Consider the following 21,136-nt stretch of genomic DNA (forward strand, 5'->3'; position numbering starts at 1 on the left):
TAGGACTCCCAAGTCCCTCTTCACTCCAGATTTCTGAATTCTCTCCCGATTTAGAAAATAGTCTATGCCTCTATTCTTCCTACCAAACTGCATAACCTCACACTTCCCCACATTGTATTCCATCTGCCACTTCTTTTCCCATTCTTCTAACCTGTCCAAATCCTTCTGCAGCCTCCCCGCCTCCTCAATACTACCTGTCCCTCCACCTATCTTTGTATCATCTGCAAACTTAGCCAGGATGCCCTCAGTTCCTTCATCTAGATCATTAATGTATAAAGTGAAAAGTTGTGGTCCCAATACTGACCCCTGCAGAACTCCACTAGTCACCGGCCGCCATCCTGAGAAGGACCCCCTTATCCCCACTCTCTGCCTCCTGCCAGACAGCCAATCTTCTATCCATGCTGGTACCTTGACTCTAACACCATGGGCTCTTATCTTACTGAGCAGCCTCCTGTGCAGCACCTTGTCAAAGGCCTTCTGGAAGTCCAAGTAAATAACATCCATTGGCTCTCCTTTGTCTAACCTACTCATTACCTCCTCAAAGAAATCTAACAGATTTGTCAGGCATGACCTCCCCTTGATGAAACCATGCTGACTTTGCCCGATTTTACCATGCACTTCCAAGTATTCTGAAATCTCATCCTTAATAATGGGCTCTAAAATCTTACCAACTACCGAGGTCAGGCTAATCAGCCTGTAATTTCCCATCTTTTGCCTCACTCCCTTCTTAAACAAGGGGGTTACATTAGCGATTTTCCAGTCCTCTGTGACCCTCCCTGATTCCAGTGATTCCTGAAAGATCACCACTAATGCCTCCAATATCTCTTCAGCTATCTCCTTCAGAACTCTGGGGTATAATCCATCTGGTCCAGGTGATTTATCCACCTTCAGACCTTTCAGTTTTCCTAGCACCTTCTCCTTGGTAACAGCCACCATACTCACCTCTGCCCCCCGACTCTCTTGAACTTTGGGGATGTCACTTGTGTCCTCCACTGTTTCTTTGTTCCCCACTACTACTTCTCCAGCGTCATTTTCCAGCGGCCCAATGTCCACTATTGCCTCTCTCTTACCCTTTATATATCTAAAAAAAAAACTCTTGCAATCTTCTTTTATATTACTGGTTAGTTTACCCTCATATTTAATCTTCTCCCTCCTTATTTCTTTTTTAGTTGTCCTCTGTTGGTCTTTGTAGCCTTCCCAATCCCCTGGTTTCTCACTGCTCTTCGCCGCATTGTATGCTTTCTCTTTAGCTTTTATGCTGTCCCTGACTTCTCTTGTCAGCCATGGTTGCCTCATCCTACCTTTAGTATGCTTCTTCTTCCTAGGGATGAATTTTTGCTGTGTCTCCCAAATTACTCCCAGAAACTCCTGCCATTGCTGTTTTACTGTCTTGCCTGCTAGGCTCATCTCCCAGTCAATTCTGGCCAGCTCCTCCCTCATGCCTCTGTAGTTGCCTTTATTCAACTGTAATACTGTTACATCTGATTCCAGCTTTTTCCTCTCAAATGGCAGGGTAAATTCTATCATATTGTGGTCACTTCCTCCTAAGGGTTCCTTCACTTTAAGCTCCCTTATCATATCTGCCTCATTACACATCACTAAATCTAGAATTGCCTGTTCCCTAGTGGGGTCCACCACAAGCTGCTCCAAAAAGCCATCTCATAGACATTCCACAAATTCCTTTTCTTGGGATCCACTACCAAGCTGATTTTCCCAGTCTACCTGCACCCTGTCATTTACTCAGTGGTTGATCGTTTTGTCAGTATTGGTGTGGCTTTCTAATACACATCATCTCCTGCCTGTATCTCCAGTCCAGCTGATCAGAAGAGAGTATCACCTTTAGCAATGCAATGAGTCATCTCTTTTAGTGTTTACTATAAATTCCCGCCATTCGCGGGGGTTACATTCGCTCGAATTCCTGCAAAGGGAGAAATTGTGAATGGCAAACATACTTCATCATGGGAGTGAATTAGATAGGTTCCAACCATCCCAAGATTTGACATTTTTAAAGGAAAAGAGGCATTAAAAACTGTTTTTGAGTAAATTCAAGACAATTTTACTGCAAATATTGTTCAGCAACACAAGAAAACAAGAACAATGTAAAACTTGTCAATTACAGAATAGTACAAATTACAGTACATTACTGCACAGTACAGGCACTGTACTTGAGATTGGAGGTAGAGAGAGTGGGTGGCATGGCTGATACAGACGTTGATGTGAATGTAAAGAACAATATTATTGTTGACTGCTTCACCTTTTGTTCTTCAGTTTTTTAAAGTTCTAGGTAAGGAGCAATAGCTGTGCTAGTTGCTCTACTAAAGGCACTGCATCTCTCCATGTATCGTGGCTTATTGCCTGTTTTTTCAAATCTTCAGCTGATCTTGTGAGATCTGCCATCACCTTGGTTGTGAATTGAGCCTTCTTGCCTCTTCATCCTGCTTCTGTTTAGGGTCATTTAACCCCATCAGTTCAACTAATTCTTCCATAGAGAGTTCCTCTTGATGAGATTGAAGCAACTCATCCACTTCATATATGACCAGGTCTTCAAATTCCTCCCTTCCAACTTGTTTTGCCAAGTCAACAATCCTGGCCACTTCAGCTTCCACATTAGAGAACCCTATGAAATCATTCACTGCCTCATGCCAAACTTTTTTCCAACAGGCATTTATGGTTGAAGCTCTAACTTCATCTCATGAGTCTTTAATTATGCCTACTGCTATGAGGATGTTGAATTCCTTTCAGCAATCGCGGACTACAGCTGAGGGGTCTGCTTCCAGAAGATGAAGGATGTGAAGATGAAGAATTTATTGGCTGTAGTAAGCCTTGAATGAGGCAATGATCCCCCAGTGCATTGGCTGGATAAGGGAGGTCATATTTCAGGGTAAAAACAAAATGTCAACATCTGCATAGTCTCTGCACGAGGTTGTAGATGCCCAGATGCATTATCGAGGATTAGTAGGACCTTGAAAGACAGGTTCTTTTCCTTCAGAAAAGTCCTGACCTCTGGCAGAAAGCAATTGGCAAACCAGTCTTCAACACTATTCCTGTAACCCAGGCATTGCTATTAGCCTTCCAAAAGACTGGCAGATGAGGTTTATTTTTCCCTTTAAAAGTTCAAGTGTTATCTGACCTATAAGCCAGCATTGGTTTACATTCAAAACTAGCCATGTTGACACATAACAGGAGTGTCAGCTTGTCCTTTGTTGCTTTAAACCCAGGAGCTGTCTTTTCTTCTTTCGAAATGTAGGTCCTATTTGGCATCTTCTTCCAGAAAAGACCAGTTACATCTGTGTTAAAGACCTTTTCTGCCTGGTAGCCTCTCTCCTCAATGTATTCCTGCAGCACATTGGGAAACTCTCCTGCAGCTGCATGGTCAGCAGAAGCAGCCTCCCCCACCAACTTCACATTATACAACCTAAAACGCTTTTTAAAGTGATCGAACCATCCAGTGCTGGCTGGGAATCCTTTGGAAGTCGATGAAGAGACACCTTCTGCACCACCTTCATCATCACTGGTGACACCAGCACTATCCTCTTTACTACTCATTATGTGCAGGTACAATTCAAGTGCTTTGTTTTGAATGATTGGACCATTAACTGGGGTCCTCCTTTGAAAAGTGTGGATTTCTCCTGCTCACAAAAGTTAACCTGGTAGTACGACTACCAGAAACACCAACACTGGCCCTTATTCTTTCTTCTGACTGCCTAATGCACCTGATTGTGAGTTCATTGACAGAGTATTCCCTGGCCAACATAGAAGCGCTTGCACCATTTTTCACTCTAAGATTGTGACTTTGTGTTCAAATGTCATCACTCTTCTGGGACATTTTCTGCTTGGCTCTGGCTCCCTCATTTTTTAGTATAGTGCTGCAGTGTACCTGTATTGCAAAATACTGGTCGGGAGTTACTGTATCCTGTAAATCACAGAAAACCACGTGTAGTTAGAGATGGCACATGCGCAATGCACTTTCCACATGGGAAAGACAACACATAAGCATCATTTTTTATGGCCTCTAAATTCAGTCTTTTACTTATTTTGGGACCAACATATGTTTAGGTGAGAAGTTTTAAATGTTAAATTGCAGATGAACGAAGATTTGGGGCTGCGAGCCGCCATTGGATGTACAAACATTTTCACGCAGGTAAACAAGTTCACAGTAGAGGGGTTTGCGAGCAGTTGGAGTTGACTGTATTTTGTCCTTGCAGATGATCTTTCGAACATCCAGAACAGAAACCGTGGTACGCAGAAGTATGAGCAATGGATCATTGAAGTGCAGAAAAAGTGCAAAGTTCTCCGAATGGATGATGTGGAAAAGGAGAGGCAGATCTGCCGGGCACTATTCACTTACACTGAGCACTTGCGGGTGAGAGGAACTTGTCTGTACAGCTGTCACAAGCCTGGCCATCAATAGGGTTTTAGGTGTGTGCATGTGATCGGCTCCCAGCTAGTTTCATTTTAAACTCAACCATTGGTGATCTTGAACTCCAAGGACAAGCTTTATGGTACAGTGCAGTATTTTATTCTAAATTAAGAATTTAAACTAAAAACCTAATGCGATTGAACTGTTTGGATATATGATTCATCATCTGTTCATTGTATCAACTCTGATGATTTTATATTCCATTACTGGCTGGTCCTTCTGCCATCAGCTGGTGGTGCCCTGAGCCCCAGAATTCCCTCCCTAAATCTCAGCCCCTCTCTCTCTCTCTTGCTATGAGGCACTCCTTAAAAACCTTCCTCTTTTAAACAAGCTTTTGGTCATACTGAAAAAGCAAAGTACTCTGAAATAAAAACAGAAAATGCTGGAAATACTCAGCAGGCCTGGCAGCACCTGTGAAGAGAGAAACAGAGTTAACGTTTCGAGTCCAATATGACTTCTTCGGAACTGAGGCTTTTGGTCATCCCTCTTAATAATCTCCTTAAGTGGATTGGTGACAAATTGTGTCATAATGTGAAGCACCTTGGGGTTTTTTACTGCATTATAAGCACTACATAAATGCAATTTGTTATTATTTATATATTAGAATCTATTCCTTGTTGTATCATTTCAAAACACTTTCTCTTATTCCCCTCTTGATGGCCACACAATGAATTCCCCATTTACTTTGGTAGTTTTACCGCACATTATTGTTCTCCTTTATTGGTTTAATGATAACCTCTCTTTGCCCTTAGAAATACAACGACGCTATGATTATCAATGATGATGCCCGCACCAAAGATGCAGTAGAATATCTGGAGGAATTTTTTAATAATGTGAAGGGAGGTGGATGCGATGAGACAGAACAAGAGCTTACTGCATTATTTGAAAGTAAGAAATTTATTATGCTTGAGTTATTGATCAAGCTTTGTATCTTTCATGTTCATAAAACTTTAGGGGAAGTTTTATCTTTCGTCTCCTTTTATATTCTGGCTTGGGAAGGTCAGCCTCAGTTTTAAGATTCTTATCTCTGTTTCCAAATCCCTCCAAGGCCTTACCCCCTGCCTATCCCTGTAACCTCCACCATCCATAGAACCCTCCAAGGTAGCTGCACTTCTCCAATTCTGGCCTCTGTAGTCCCCAATTTTCATCACTCCACCATTGGCAGTCGTGCCTTCACCTGTCTGAGCCTACGGTCTGGAACTGCCTTCCTAAACCTCTCAACTCTTTTAAGACGCCCCTTCAAACCTAACTATTCGACAGAACAGTTGGTCATTTGTCTAATTTTTAAAAAATTCTTCCATGGGATATGGGTGTCACTGTCAAGGCCAATATTTTTTTGCCAAACCCTAATTGCCCTTGAACTGAGTGGCTTGCTAGGCCATTTCAGAGGGCAGTTATGAGTTGACAGCATTGCTGTGGGCCTGGATTCACAGTGTAGGCCAGACCAGGTAGACTGGAACAGTGGTAGTGTAAAGGGCAGAGAGGGGCACAAGTTCCTAGATTGTGTTCAGTAGAATTTTCTACAGCAGTATGTGTCCAATCTAACAAGAAAAAACACACTGTTGGACCTGGTTCTTGGAAATGAGTTGGGCCAGGTAGACCAAGTGTCAGTGGGGGAGCATTTAGGAGACAATGATCATTGTATTGCACGTTTTAGGATGATGATAGAAAAGGACGATGGGCAATCCAGAGTATAAATAATTAACTGGACAAGAGCCGACTTCGATGGGGCAAGAATGGAGCTGGGCCAAATAGACTGGAACGAAAGATTGGCAGGAAAAACTGTAGCTGAGCAATGGGCTACCTTCAAAAAAGAATTGGTTCGGGGCACAGTCAAGATATATTCCATCGAAAGGGAAAAGTAGGACAAACAAATCCAGAGCTCCCTGGATGAAAAAGGAGATTGAAATTAAGGTAACGAAGAAAAGTGTGCTTATGACAGGTGTCAGGGGTAGAAAATACAATTGAGAAGGTCCAGAGGAGAGGTGAAAAAGCATATTAAAGTGAAGAGGGATTATTAGAAAAGGCTGGCAGCCAACATAAAGGGGATCCCAAAGTCTTCTATAGGTATGTAAATAGTAAAAGGGTGGTAATAGGAAGAGTAGGGCCAATTAGGGACCTAAAAGGGAATTTACACATGGACAAAGGGGCCATGGCTGAGGTAATAGAAGAACATTTTGCATCCGTATTCACCCAAAAGGTAGATGCTACCCAGGCCACGGTGACAGACGAGGAAACTTTATCACTAGAAGGGTTCAAAATTGATAAGGAGGAAGTATTGAATAGACTGTCGGTACTTAAAGTCGACAAGGCACTGGGATCGGATGAGATGCATTCAAGGATATTGAAGGAAGTGAGAGTAGAAATTGCAGGTGCACTGACATGAACTTTCAATCTTCCCTAGACTCAGGGGTGCTGTCAGAGGACTGGAGAATTGCAAACATTACACCCTTGTTCAAAAAAGGTTGTAAGGGTAAGCCCAGCAATTACAGACCAGTCAGTTTAACTTCAGTATTACCTGGACAAACTCAGCAGGTCTGGCAGCTTCTCCGCCGATGCTGCCAGACCTGCTGAGTTTGTCCAGGTAATTCTGTTTTTGTTTTGGATTTCCAGCATCCGCAGTTTTTTGTTTTTGTTTCTATCTCTGAGTTTAACTTCAGTGGTGGGCAAGATTCTGAAAACAATTATTTGGGGTAGAATTAGTAGTCACATGAAAAAATATGGGTTGATAAAGAAGAGCCAGCATGGATTTCTAAAGGGGAAATTGTGTTGAACTAACTTGCTGGAGTTTTTTGAAGAGGTAACAGAACAGGTGGATGAGGGTAATGGTGTGGTGTACATGAACTTCGAAAAGGCATTTTACATAGCACCACACAACTGACTTGTGAGCAAAGCTATTGCTTATGGAATAAAAGGGACAGCAGCAACATGGATACAAAATTGGCTGAAAAATAGGAAGCAGAGAATAACGGTCAATAGATATTTTTCAGGCTGGAGGAAGGCTTGTAGTGGAGTTCCCCAGGGGTCGGTATTGGGACTATTGCTGTTTCCAATATATATCAATGATCTAGATCTTGGTGTGCAGGAGACAATTTCAAAGTTTGCAGATGATAGGAAGCATGGGACTGTTGTGAACTGCGAGGAGGATGGTGTGGAACTTCAAGAGGACATAGACAAGTTGGTGGAGTGGGCAGATAGATGGCAGATGAAGTTCAATGTGGAGAAGTGTAGGGTGATGCATTTTGGTAGGAAGAACATGGACAGACAATATAAAATAAGGGGTGCAGGAGCAGAAAGACCTGGGTGTATATGTGCATATATCATTGAAGGTGGCAGGACAGGTGGAGAGAGCAGTTAATAAAGCATGCAGTATCCTGGGCTTTATTAATACAGGCATAGAGTACAAGAGCAGGGAGGTTATGCTGAATTTATATAAGACACTCATTAGACCTCAGCTGGAATATTGTGTACAGTTCTGGACACCATATTATAGGAAGGATGTCAACATATTGGTGAGAGTACAGAAGAGGTTTACAAGAATGGTTCCAGGGATGAGAAACTTCAGCTATGGGGATAGATTGGAGAGGCTGGGACTGTTTGCCTTGGAGAGAAGGTAGCTAAGAGGAGATGTAATAGAGACGTTCAAAATCATGAGGGGGCTGGTCAGAGTAGATAGGGAGGAGCTGTTCCCACTCATAAAAGGATCAAAAATGAGAGGGCATAGATTTAGTGATTTGCAAAAGAAGCAAACCTTTTCATACAAGTGGCTCAGGTCTGGAATGCACTGTGTGCAAGTGTGGTGGAGGCAGGCTCAATCGAGGCATCCAGTAGGACATTAGATGATTATTTGAATATAAACCATGTGCAGGGATATGGGGGAAAGGCAGGGCAATGGCACTAGGTCATAATGTTCATTTGAAGAGCTGGTGCAGACATGATTGACTGAATGGCCTCCTTCTGTACAGTTAAGATTCTGTGATGGCAGATTTCCTTCCCTAAAAGGACATTAATGAACCAGTGTGGTTTTTACAACAATCAATGATAGTTTCATGGTCACCATTACTAAATTCCAGACCTTATTAATTGAAGTTGGAATTCCACCAGCTCCATTGGTGGGATTTGAACCCATGTACCCCAAAACATTAGCCTGGGCCTCTGGATTACTGGGTCAATGACATTAGCAGTATGCCACCACCTCCCCCTATTATCTCCAACATGGCTCAGTGTTTGATCACACTCCTGGGGATGTGTTGCCATGTTAAAGGTGCTTTATAAATGCAGGTTGTTGAAGAAAGTTTATTTATGCTTGATCATGTGCACTGCCTGTTGTCCATTGTCGTTTTTTGCTATATCAGCTGAATCCCGCTTTTTGCTTTGTGTCCCTTAGATAAGAAACAGCAACTGCTGGAAATCGATGCTGATCCGAGAAATGAGAATCCCAAGCTTACTGAAGTGAGGAGCATTCTGAGCCAGGAATACAATAACAATCCAAAGACCAGAACTATCCTGTTTGTCCGAACTAGAGCACTTGCAGATGTAAGCTGCCTGTTTAGTCGCATTTATAAGAATGCATTTATTAACAGAGCAAGTGTTAACAGCAGAGTCCATTGAAATGAGTCTGTACACCCTGCAGCAAACAAAGCTCATGACTGAAACTACAGCAAAGTCTCCTGATATAAACAGGATTATTTCTCCACCAAAAATGCAATGAGTGGAGGATAGTTACACAATACATATTATGTGAGTAAAAGCAATCCCAATCATTTACAGCAGCGCAGTCTACAGGCATGATTTCCCCATCAATTATTGCCATTCTGGTTGAGACTTGTGCTGTCATTATATGCAGCCTTTATTAATCACCAGATTCAGTAGGAAGAACTAGTTTGACCAGAATAAGTTGTGATTCCCCTGAAAACCCTAGTAGAATGAGCTGTGGTTTCCTTTCCAAAATCTGCTGTTTAATTATCAAACGTCAAATAATCTCTTAACAATTTGTAGAGCTTGCCTCCTTATCTCTGTAATTGTTTACACAGTTTCTTACAATGATTCCATTGATCTTACTAAGGCTCCTGGCTAACACAAAAGTTCTTCTCTCAGCATTCTGGATAATATAGAATATGGCAATTAGGGAAGGGCAATAAATGCTGGCCTAGCCAACAATGCCCACATCCCGTAAATGAATTTAAAAAAATATAGAATAGAATCATAGACTAGTACAGCACTGACAGAGGTCATTCAACCCATTGAGTCTGTGCCATCTCTTTTGAAAGCAACCCAGTTAGTCTAACTCCTTGGCCCTTTCCCTACATCTCTACAAGTTTTCCTCCTTCAAGTATTTATCCAAATCCCTGTTGAAAGTTATCATTGAATCTATTTCCACCACCCTAATAGGTACTGCATTCCAACCTTAAATCTGTACCCTCCAGTTATCAAACCTTCAGCCACTGAAAACACTCATTCACTTTTCCAGAGCTGCATCATCCAATTCACAGGGAGTCAGAGCCTATCCTGACAGGCAATGGGTGCTAGGAGGGGTACACCCAGGATGGGATGCCAGTCCATCACAGGACACACACTAAAGGGCAATTTACCATAGTCAGTCTGCCTAACCAGCACGTCTTTAGACAGTGGGAGGAAACTGGAGCACCCGGAAGAAACCCATATGGGCACAGGGAGAACGTGCAAGCTCCAAACAGACAGACACCCGATGTCAGGATCAAACCCGGGTCCCTGAAGCTATAAGGCAGCAGCACTAACCACTGCACCAGTGGCTCTCCATTGAGAACAGTTTCCCTTTATTGCCTTTCCTTTATTTCCTGCAGCAAGTAACTAAGAAAGCAAATGGAATTTTGGCCTGTATTGCTAGGAGGTTGGAGTTTAAAAATTGGGAAGTCTTGTTACAACTGTACAGGGTGTTGGTGAGGCTGTACCTGGAGTACTGTGTACAGTTTTGGTCCCCGTATTTAAGAAAGGATGTACTGACATCGGAGGCAATTCAAAAGAGATTCACTAGACTGATTCCTGGGATGAAGAGGTTGACTTACCAAGAACAGCTAAACAGGTTAGGCCTTTATTCATTAGAGTTTAGAAGAATGAGGGGTGACCTTATTGAAACGTACAAGATTCTGAGGGGGTTTGACAGGGTAGATATTGAGAAGATATTTCCACTAGTGGGGGAATCTCGAACTAGGGGACATAGTTACAGAATAAGGGGACACGTTTAAAACTGAGATGTGAAGGAATTTCTTCTCTGAGGGCAGTGAATGTCTGGAATTCTCTACCCCAGAGAGTTGTGGAGGCTAAATCACTGAAAGTATTTAAAGAGGAGGTAGATAGATTTTTGCAATATTGGGGAGCTGAGGGCTATGAGGAGCTAGCACGAAAGAGAAGTTGAGGCTTGGGGCAGATCAGCCATGCTCTTATTGAATGGCAGAGCAGGCTTGAGGGACCAAATGGCCTACTCCTGCTCCTATTTCTTATGTTCTTTATCTGCATGTTTCATGATTTGGAACGCCTCTAGCAATTCTGTTGGTTTTCTCTGCTCTAAAACTATCAATTCCAACTTTTCTAGTCCATCCAATGAAATCCCTTGTCCCTGGATCCGCTCTGACAAATCTCTCCTGTACCCTCTCCAAAGCTTTCACATCCTTCCTAAACTGTGATGTCCAGAGTATGTATCCTGGCCCTGTATCTAGGCCTTGGTCAAGCTATCAACTATGTTCTTTACCAAGAAAGTGAAAGTCCCATTCAAGACCATTATTTTAGTCATCCTTAGAACAAGTAGCAAAGGTCCAAAATTCTTCAACGGATTAGCCTAACAACGTCAAGATTCCCTTACATCCCTCCATTTTCACCATATTTCTTTCAAAAGGTATTCCCACATTTCGGCCATCCCTCCAGCATTCTCCATTTGCTTAGCCTTCTCTTCAGCTCTTGTCAATTTTGTTCTTCACTTCGGGCTTAGTCAGTCACTGACATTTTGTGCTAACAGAATTAGGCTGATGAAGTATCACGGGTGAAACTTTCAACTCTAGCAAGATGGGTAGGGGGAGGGGGTGGTGGTTGTGGTCTCCCACACATTAAAACATTACCCGACCCCCCTCCCCGGTACCACGCCCAACCCAAATTGAAAGCTCTTCCCATGTTGTCGAAGGTGGCAGAGGGATTGAAAGGGGGTTATAGGTGAAATTAAAACAATGAAAGCTAACTAAAGGAACAAATCCCCTCATTTTTTTGTTAGGCAAGGTAATGCAGCCAAGGCAAGTAAGAGAGTTAACTTACAGATCAGCCATGATCTAATTAAATGGCGGAAAAGGCTCAAGGGTCTTAATGGCCTCCTCTTGTTCTTCCTATGCTTACAATAGAAAGTAAATATTTTCATAAATGTCTGAATTTTAGAAACAAAATCTTACTTGAAATCAAATACAGAAAAATGTGAAACCTATCCAAATTAAGTCCTGATGTTAGGGTAGGATAATCTTTATTTGAGGTACATTTATATCAATTTAAAAGTGTATATTATCTTCTATTTCTTTAAATATACAGGCTTTGAAGAAGTGGTTACAAGAATGTCAGACATTGGCATTTTTAAAACCTGAAATGTTATTGGGAAGATCCAAGAGCACAGGTAATATCATATGTGGAACTATTATAGCCTTTAACATGATAAACTGTACTCAGTACTAAGATGTTGATATTGAAGTATGAGGTGTTAAAATTATGAAGGATTTTGATAAGAATAACTAAGTAGAAATTGTTTCCACTGGCAGGAGGGCCAGTAACCAGAGGACACAGATTTAGAATAATTTGAAAAAGAACCAGAGGGGAATTTTGTTTTATACAGCGAGTTGTTGTGAACAGGAATGTGCTGTCTGAAAAGCTTGTGGAAGTAGATTCAGCAGTACCATTCAAAAAGGATTTGGCTAAATACTTGAAAAGGAGAAATGTACAGGGCTATGGGGAAAGAACAGGGAAGTGGGGACCAGTTGGACTAGTGCCAGCTCAGACAAGATGGACTCAATGGCCTCCATGGCTGCTGCATGATTCTGTTTCTGGTGTGGCCACTAAGTACCCTCAACTGCATTTACTGAAATCAAACACATTTGGGTGCTGCACAAAAAGAAACATTTTGAATTTATAACCAGTCGTTTAAAAATGATAGATATATAATTAATTAATTCATGCAAAGATTGAGTGCCAAAATACCTCTTGGTATTTTACTTCCACTCTCCCTTTCCGAATAATGAGACAAGGATAGGTAATTCAGATCCCTGGAGCAGGTTCTGCCATTCAGTTAAAGAAAGACTTACATTTTATATAGCACCTTTCACAACTTCCAGATATCTCAAAGTGCTTTACAGCCAATGAAATATTTTTGAAGCGTACTCACTGTTATAATGCAAGAAACGTAGTTGCCAATTTGAGCACAGAAAACTCCCACAAACAGCAATGTGATAATGACCAGATAATTTAGTGATCTGGCTGATCTGTGTCTTAATTCCATTTACCTGCCTTGGTTCCACAATCCTTAATATATTCCACCGAGCAAAAAAATTCATCAATCTCCATTTTGCAGTTTTCAGTTGAGCCCCAGCCTCAAGTTTTTTGGGAGGAGAGAGTTCCAGATTTTCACTACCCTTTGAAGAAATGTTTCTAGACATCACTCCTGAATGGCCTAGCACTAATTTCAAGGTTAATGCCCCCTTATCTGAACTAACCCCCCACCCCAGAGGAAATCATTTCTTTCTGTCTACTCTGTCAAATCCTTTAATTAACTTAACCACTTCAAGTGCATCACCCAATGCTGTTCAAAGCAATCTGTGTTGTAATGAGGAAATGTGGAAGGAACCTCACTGATCAGGTGCTGTCAGCTTCCCTCTATCACATTGGAGCTACAACTGCAGCAGGAAAAACAGCAAATACAATTTTACAGAAACAAACTTGGCTGCCAATCATCTACAGTTTCACAGCTAGTGTTGTGGTATTTTTGGAACGTTGCTTTGCCTTATCCACGGCAAAGTCCAGTTTGGGAAGGTGACGGTTTAGCAAGAACTGGACACAGAGGAGTCCAATATAACATTCCTGCTACCTGCTGCTTAGAGAAGCACTGATTCAAGGGGAACATTTATCACAGGATGATAGAACACTGAAGGAAACCATTTGGTCCATTAAGCCTGTGCCAGCTCTTTGGTAGGGTTATCCAGTTAGTTCCACTCCTCTGCTCTTTTACCTGTAAATTATTTCCCAATCAGGTATCCTGGGGGTTACCATTGACCAGAAGCTAAACTGGACCAGCCATATAAATACTGTGGCTACAAGAGCAGGTCAGAGGCTGGAAATTCTGCAGAGAATAACTCACCTCCTGACTCCCCAAATCCTGTCCACCATCTACAAGGCACAAGTCAGGAATGTGATGGAATACTCCCCACTTACCTGGATGAGTGCAGCTCCAACAACACTCAAGAAGCTCAACATCATCCAGGACAAAGCAGCCCACTTGATTAGACCCCCACCCACCATCTTCAACATTCTTTCCCTCTAACACCAATGCACAGTGACAGCAGAGTGTACCATCTACAAGATGCACTGCAGCAACTCACCAAGGCTTTTTCAACAGCATCTTCCAAACCCCTTATCTCTTATCACCTAGAAGGACAAGAGCAGCAGATGCATGGGAACACCATCACTTGCAAGTTCCCCTCTAAACCATTCACCATTCTGACTTGGAACTATATTGTTGTCCCTTTATTGTCACTGGGTCAAAATCCTGTAACTCCCTAACAGCACTTTGGATGTACCTACATCAGATGGTCTGCAGCAATTCAAGAAGGCAGCTCACCACCACCTTCTTGAGGGCATTTAGGGATGGGCAGTAAATGCTGCCTAGCCAGTGATGCCCACATCTCATGAACAGATATATTAAAAAATCATCCATTCCCTTTTGAAAGTTATTACTGTATCTGCTTCCACCACAGGCAGGGCATTCAGATCACAACTCACTGCATAGATATGAAAACTTCCTCATGTCACCTCTGGTTCTTTTGCCAACCACTTTAAATCTGTGCCCTCTGGTTACCTCCTGCCACTGGAACAGTTCTTGGCAGTTGTGTTATATTTTTACAGTATTAAACTTTTCAAAGTGCTAGATTCTGTGGATTAATCTTCAATTGATTTCAACTGGTGCATATGAAGAAATTGAGCTATTTTGCACTAGAATCACTACCACACTCAACAGTTTGCCCTCTTGCATAGCTTTTAAAGCTACAGGTACAACCTGTAAATATGAAATTATGAGGAACCATAGCCACATAGTTTGAATCTAAGGATTGTGACTTGCTTACAATAGGTTGTACATGGGTTAGAAAAGTTGATTTAATCTGAGCACGTTACTACAGTGTAGAACAATAATATGTGTTTATGTAAAGCCCTTAACATAGTAAAATGCCCCTAGGCAATTCTTCACAGGAGCATCATCTAACAAAGTTTGACACCAAGCCACTCAAGATACTTAGGACAGTTGACTAAAAGCCTGTTCGAGGAGGTTGGTTTGATGGGACCCTTAAAGGAGGAGAGTTAGAGAGGTTTAGGGAGGAAATTCCAGAGCTTAAGGCCTAGGCAGCTGAAAGCATGGCCAACAATGGAGGAGATGAAAATCAGGGATGGGCAAGGAGCCGGAATTGGAGAAATGCAGAGACCTTGGAGGGTTGTAGAGTCTGGAGGAGGTTGCAGAGACATTAATGGAGAATTATTGTAAATGTTTCATTTTAACTGAACATAATTCAAGGTATTAAACATAATTGTTTTAACAGTGCATATATTGTGTTTTACAGGAATGACCTTGCCCTCACAAAAAGAAGTACTGACTTCATTTAAAGGCGATTCTGGTAGCAAAATCCTTGTAGCAACTTCTGTTGCTGACGAAGGAATCGACATTGCTCAGTGTAACCTTGTACTATTGTACGAATATGTGGGTAATGTTATAAAGATGATCCAAACAAGAGGTAAGGTTGTTGATGAAGTAAGATATGATTAATTGATCTATCCTCCTCCATACTTCCCTTTATTTTGTAACAAACAACGTATCACTCAAGTAATGTTTGGGTCTGGTTAACACGTGGCTGAATGCAAAGTGGTTTTGGGTTTTCCAATAACAGTGAAATAAATGCAGTGAAAATGGGGTCAGTTATTAGGACAGGCAGTAACCTGTTCCATTCTGAGGTGGTGAGGATTAAAATATAATTCCCTTCCTACTGAAACTTCTTGGTAGCTTTTACTCTTCAATTGAACAAGATTCCCAACTGGGGGGGTCATGAAATTCAAGCAAGGTTAAGCCAGTCTCTCTGCCTTCTGCCGGATAGACCATGTTTGCACTAGACAAAGTTCAAAGTTCAATCTGGACACTAAACCAAGACTGACTAAACCTGTCCAACAGGTTGAATTTGTTTTAAGTTGGCACCTACTGCTCAAGCAGTTCTGATCCTTGTTGGTATGGATGGAATCAATGTTGGTTTTTATTTACTGGTAGATCAGAGGGAAGTGCTGTTTAATGTCTGGGCAAGAGTTCCTCACAGGAAGTACCACTTCAATTCATTTTCCTTACCTGTATACAGTATTTCAGGACAATCAGTTACTAACATAAAAGCAAAATACTGCGGATGCTGGAAATCCTGAGCTCCTATCGATCCCAGTCCTTCTATTTTACTCCACCACCCCCCCCTCCCCGTCTTAAACAGTATAAAATCAATCAGATTTCTACTTCTCGTTAGTTCTGAAGAAGAGTCATATGGACTCAAAACGTTAACTGTATCCCTCTCCTCAGATGCTGTCAGACCTGCTAACATTGTATTGCAAAGTATTTACATCATAGACAGATTAACTTGACACTTATCCCATTTACTGGTTTGTGGGTTCTTGCTACGCGCAAATTGACCGCAATGTTAACTGATGAAAAAGTGACTGCACTTCAGAAGTAATTTGGTGGCTATGAAATGGCTAAATATATAAAATTCTTCCATTCTGTCATAACTTAAATTGCCTCAAGCTGGGGCTCCTTTCTCTAGAAAATAGAAGGCTTAGGGGGTGGTCCAGTAAAGGTCTTTAAAATTATGAAGGGTAGATGTAATGAAGCTATTTCCACTGGTGCAAGAGACTGTATTTAGGGGCCATAAATATAACATAGTCACTAATAAAAACAAAAAAACTGCGGATGCTGGAAATCCAAAACAAAAACAAAAACAGAATTACCTGGAAAAACTCAGCAGGTCTGGCAGCATCGGCGGAGAAGAAAAGAGTTGACGTTTCGAGTCCTCATGACCCTTCGACAGAAGTTCTGTCGAAGGGTCATGAGGACTCGAAACGTCAACTCTTTTCTTAGTCACTAATAAGTCCAATAAGGAATTCAGGAGAAACTTTTTTACCCAGAGAGTGGTGAGAATGTTGAACTTATCACAGGGAGTGGTTGGTGCATTTAAGGGGAAGCTGGATAAACACATGAGGGAGAAAGGAACAGGATATGCTGGTAGGGTTAGATGAAGAAGGGTGTGGGAGGGTCATGTGTGGAGCATAAAAACCAACAGACCAGATGGACCCAATGGCCCTTTTCTGTGCTCCAAATTCTATATAAGGCTATGGAGAGCTTGATGATGCATTTGATCAAGGGTGCCTGAGGAATTTAACATGCTATGGAAAAAGTGTAGAGATGCTGCTCTGCAGTTGCTATTTATTTCATTTGACAATAGTTATCAATGGGTATGAAGGACTTTGGTAAAACAGTCTGATACACCTGCCAGCCTCCGTTAATATCTATATTGTTACTATTCACAGTATGCACCTGGTGTGTTAAACGTTTTCCACTACTCCACGAAAGGCAGTTCACATACTTTGACTTAGCCTTTCCTGAATACTGTTAATGCATCAAGTTCACTTTATGGCGATTCTGAAATGACAGTTCTATTCATTCCTCTTGAGGGTGCAATGCAAGTGCAATTTATTGTTGTTGTTACAGGCCGTGGTAGAGCACAAAATAGCAAGTGCATCCTTATTGCCAGCAAGAAAGAGCAGGTTGAGAAAGAAATGCTCAATCTTTTACAGGAGGAGATGATGTACAAGGCTATTCATGAAGTACAACAGTTGGACAAGAGAGTCCTGGCTGAGAAGGTAATAATGGGTGTATGGGTATAATGCTAATGGGCTTTGGAATCGAATTCTTGGTCGAAATGCAATATTCTGTTCCATGTAGCTCCCCTGTGTAGACACCATCACAGGTGAAAGGGTTATGTTCCACTGCCCCTGTTTTCACAATTTAGTTTGCACTGCCTGTTACTTCAGGCTTTGAGTATTTTAAATTGAATCATGCACTATGCAGCACAGAAACAGACCACTTGGCCCATCCAGTCCACGCTGACGTTTATGCTCCACTCAAGCCTCCTCTCTAATTTCTTCACCTAACCATCAGCATAACCCTCCACAAGCTGAAGGCTTGTTATAGTTTTGAAAGTAAAAGCTGAAGAGCTTTGGCCAATGAACTGTCCTTGAGGCCACTGGTTCCCAAGTGGTATTTAAATTGCATAAGGTGTCCGTGAGCCCTGGCTTAAACTTGCACCTACTGTTAACTGGCAAACAATATGTTGGCTCAGTGAATAAATGCATTGGGCGATGTGCAGCTGAATCATGAAAAGTTGGGGGTACGAGGTTCAATCTTCAGTTTGTGCTGAGTAAACGAATGCATCTTACCTGAGATTATGCATTTAGCTGGGATGATCATGCAAACATTGTAATTGGCCAAAATCAGCCAAGCTCTTGGCACCATGTCTATTCAAGCACATGAGGATGAGAATCTTATGTTGATCATTGAGTGAATTATTTCCTCTATTTCATGGTTTGGTACTTTTTGTAACCTTTTACTTTCTAGCCTGGGGATGTCAGGCAGCATTTCTTCACAGAGTAGTGGGGATTAGGCAACTGGCAAATACATTACTGCTGAATCACCCAAGTCCATCTCCCACATCAGAAAAAGCTGTTATGGCTGAGATGAATGGAAAATTAAGGTTGATAAATTTATTAGACAAGGGAACTAGTTACAGAACCAAGGGGGTGGATGGAGTTAAAGGCACAGATCAGCCATAATCTAATTGAACACACGACAGGCTCGAGGGGCTCAATGGCCTTCTCCTATTCCATGTTCAAGGCTTTAAATCTTTTTTTTAAATTGCGAATTACTTTCTACAGCAGAGTCCCAGCTGAGTGTAATTTACCTAATGGAATATTAGAATGAGTCGAGAATGGTGCAGCTTGAGTTTTCTCCTCTTGGGATGAGAGGGCTGGATTACAAGTAGTGTTTGAGTAGAATGGGTCTACGTTCTCTGGAGTTTAGAAGAGTAAGAAGTGACCTCATTGAAAAAAAATATAATTCTTAAGAGGGCTTGAAAGGCTGTTTCTCCTGGCTGGAGACTCTAGAATTAGGAGTTATAGTCTCAGGGTAAAGGGTTAGCAATTTACTACTTTGAAGGAATTTCTCCTTATCTCAGATCTCAAAGGCTAGAATCTTTGAGCGTTCACAGCCTTCTGGGATAGAGAACTACAGTCATTGAGTAATTTAAGATGGAGATAGATTTTTGGACCCTATGGGAATCGAGGGAGGGTGGGAAAGTGGATTTGATGCCATGATCTCATTGAGCGACAGAGCAGGCACGAGAGGTCCTATGGTCCACTCCTGCTCCTATTTTTTTTATGTTCACATACTTCTACTTTGAGTTTCTAATTGTATAGTCATTTCTTGTGAGATGTGATTTGTCTGTGAACAAGTCCCAAATAGCACAAAACAAATCATTTTGACTTCCCTATTTAACTGCAAATAGTTAAGATAAATTATTTACTATATTGGTTTTAAAAAGTGTTGTAACTTGGGTGATTCAGCAGTAATGTATTTGCCAGTTGCCTAATCAGCAACCTTCAAAGGTACAACTTATTTTAATCTGTAGAATTCTCTTCTCCAAGATTAACACCATTCAAGTAAATGACAAGAAAATGAGGGAATGGATGGTCAGTACTCCAAGAACAGACAAAACTGATGTCAGTTACCAGTTACTTTGTGGAAAATGCAAAATTTATGCATGCAACTCCGATGACATAAGAGTCATAGAGGTAAGACCAGAATTCAGTAATCTATCACTGACTATAAACATATTGAAATTGTTCGTAATCTCTAGCTAGACAACTATTTGATTCTAAATTATGGGGATTATAATATTAAAAAACTAAGTCATGTGCAACCATATTTATAGAATTTGTAATACAATACCAGAATCCCCCATTACTTAGTTCTTAGTCATAAAATTTGATTCCATAATTTTTGAAATACACTAAAGTGAATCCACTTGCTCAGCTAGTAACAACGATTCAGTGTTGGAATTAATTTTTGATAGCTGAATTGTATTGCTGCCTAGAAAATAGGGGGACAGAATTTTACTTCATTTACCAAACTACCAAATCTAACATTTAACTATTAAGAGTATTTGCAATTCTACTGTGCATCCCAATTGGGAGCATGTGATTCAGCAAAAACAGTAATGATATTGAGATAAGAATCATCATCTCACAGTCAGAACAGCGGTCTCAACTATTTCTAATGACTGGAAAAACTGAGCCCAAGTTGTAGAACAGCATTTGATTAGCTGAGTAGTACGCACAACGAACAATATAGCTGCAACCAGTTTGAGATAGCAAGATTGCTGGTTTGTTACATGGTACTTCATAAAGAGACACTACTCTCTGTAGTACTATGGTCTGGGTACAAGAATGCTCTTTCCAGGAGACCACAAACTACAGTACCCATGAACATTGTGAAGGATGGGGAAAGAAGTTTTAATCTGATTTACTGTGTCAGAAACCCATGGGATCAGGTGGAGCATATCAACTAAATCAGTATATTTCATTTCCCACACCAGCTATTTTGTAATTTCTGAATGAGATTACCAATTTTAACCCAATTAAATAGGTTCAGAGCATCTGAAGACATTTCACATAGGAACCTTACAGACATCAGATATCATACCAGTCTGGGTTGGATTGTAAACCCAGGCCCTTGGTTGAACATAAAAGCTTCTGAACCCAGTGAACCACCCAGTCACCCAGCAGAGGTTTATTTTGTACAATTAAGTCATGCACTGCGGTTTCTCAGAATCCAGGATTGATGTGATCTCAGTATGATAGTAAACATTACAACAGCGAGGCCTTGGAGAGGGCACAGAGAAGATTTACCTGAATGGAATCAGGGATTTCAGTTATGTGGAGAGGCTGAAGTTTTTCTTAGAACAGAGAAGATTAAGAGGAGATTTGATGGAGACAATCAAAACCATTCATGATCTTGAATTAGTAAATAAGGAGAAACTGTTTCCATCTGCAGAAGAGTCAGTAATCAAAGGACACAGAATTAAGGTGATTGTCAAAAGAACCAGAAATGAGTATACATCTATTTTTTTTTCAATGTAGTAAGTTGCTATACAAGGGAATGGACTGCCTAAAAGGGTGGTGGAAGCAGATTCAATTGTAGCTTTCAAAAGGGAATAGGATAAACACATGGAAAGCAAAATTACAGATGACATTTTATTAGAGATAAAAAGAGGACAATATATACTTATAGCACAGGGCAAGGCTAGAGTACTTGTTAAATACTGATACAAAATACTCATTAAGAAAGAGGAAGCGACTAAATATCAA

The 21,136-nt window shown here is 41.2% G+C and overlaps 1 protein-coding gene across 6 annotated transcripts in view; it reads left to right on the top strand.

The window, feature by feature from the left end:
* ddx58 (DEAD (Asp-Glu-Ala-Asp) box polypeptide 58) overlaps positions 1–21,136 on the top strand; it is a 78,888-nt gene that overhangs the window by 55,112 nt on the left and 2,640 nt on the right. For 5 of the 6 annotated variants that reach the window (XM_041186373.1, XM_041186374.1, XM_041186371.1 and 2 more), the window contains 7 exons: positions 4,206–4,363; positions 5,173–5,308; positions 8,808–8,956; positions 11,966–12,047; positions 15,250–15,420; positions 17,424–17,575; positions 19,415–19,561. In XM_041186373.1, the coding sequence (XP_041042307.1) occupies positions 4,206–4,363; positions 5,173–5,308; positions 8,808–8,956; positions 11,966–12,047; positions 15,250–15,420; positions 17,424–17,575; positions 19,415–19,561 (995 nt within the window). Of the gene's footprint in view, positions 1–4,205; positions 4,364–5,172; positions 5,309–8,807; positions 8,957–11,965; positions 12,048–15,249; positions 15,421–17,423; positions 17,576–19,398; positions 19,562–21,136 lie in introns of all 6 variants that reach the window. The other variant, XR_005942835.1, reaches the window with a different exon arrangement.

The sequence above is a fragment of the Carcharodon carcharias genome, chromosome 4, assembly GCF_017639515.1.
Source record: "Carcharodon carcharias isolate sCarCar2 chromosome 4, sCarCar2.pri, whole genome shotgun sequence".
Classification (NCBI taxonomy): Eukaryota; Metazoa; Chordata; class Chondrichthyes; order Lamniformes; family Lamnidae; genus Carcharodon; species Carcharodon carcharias.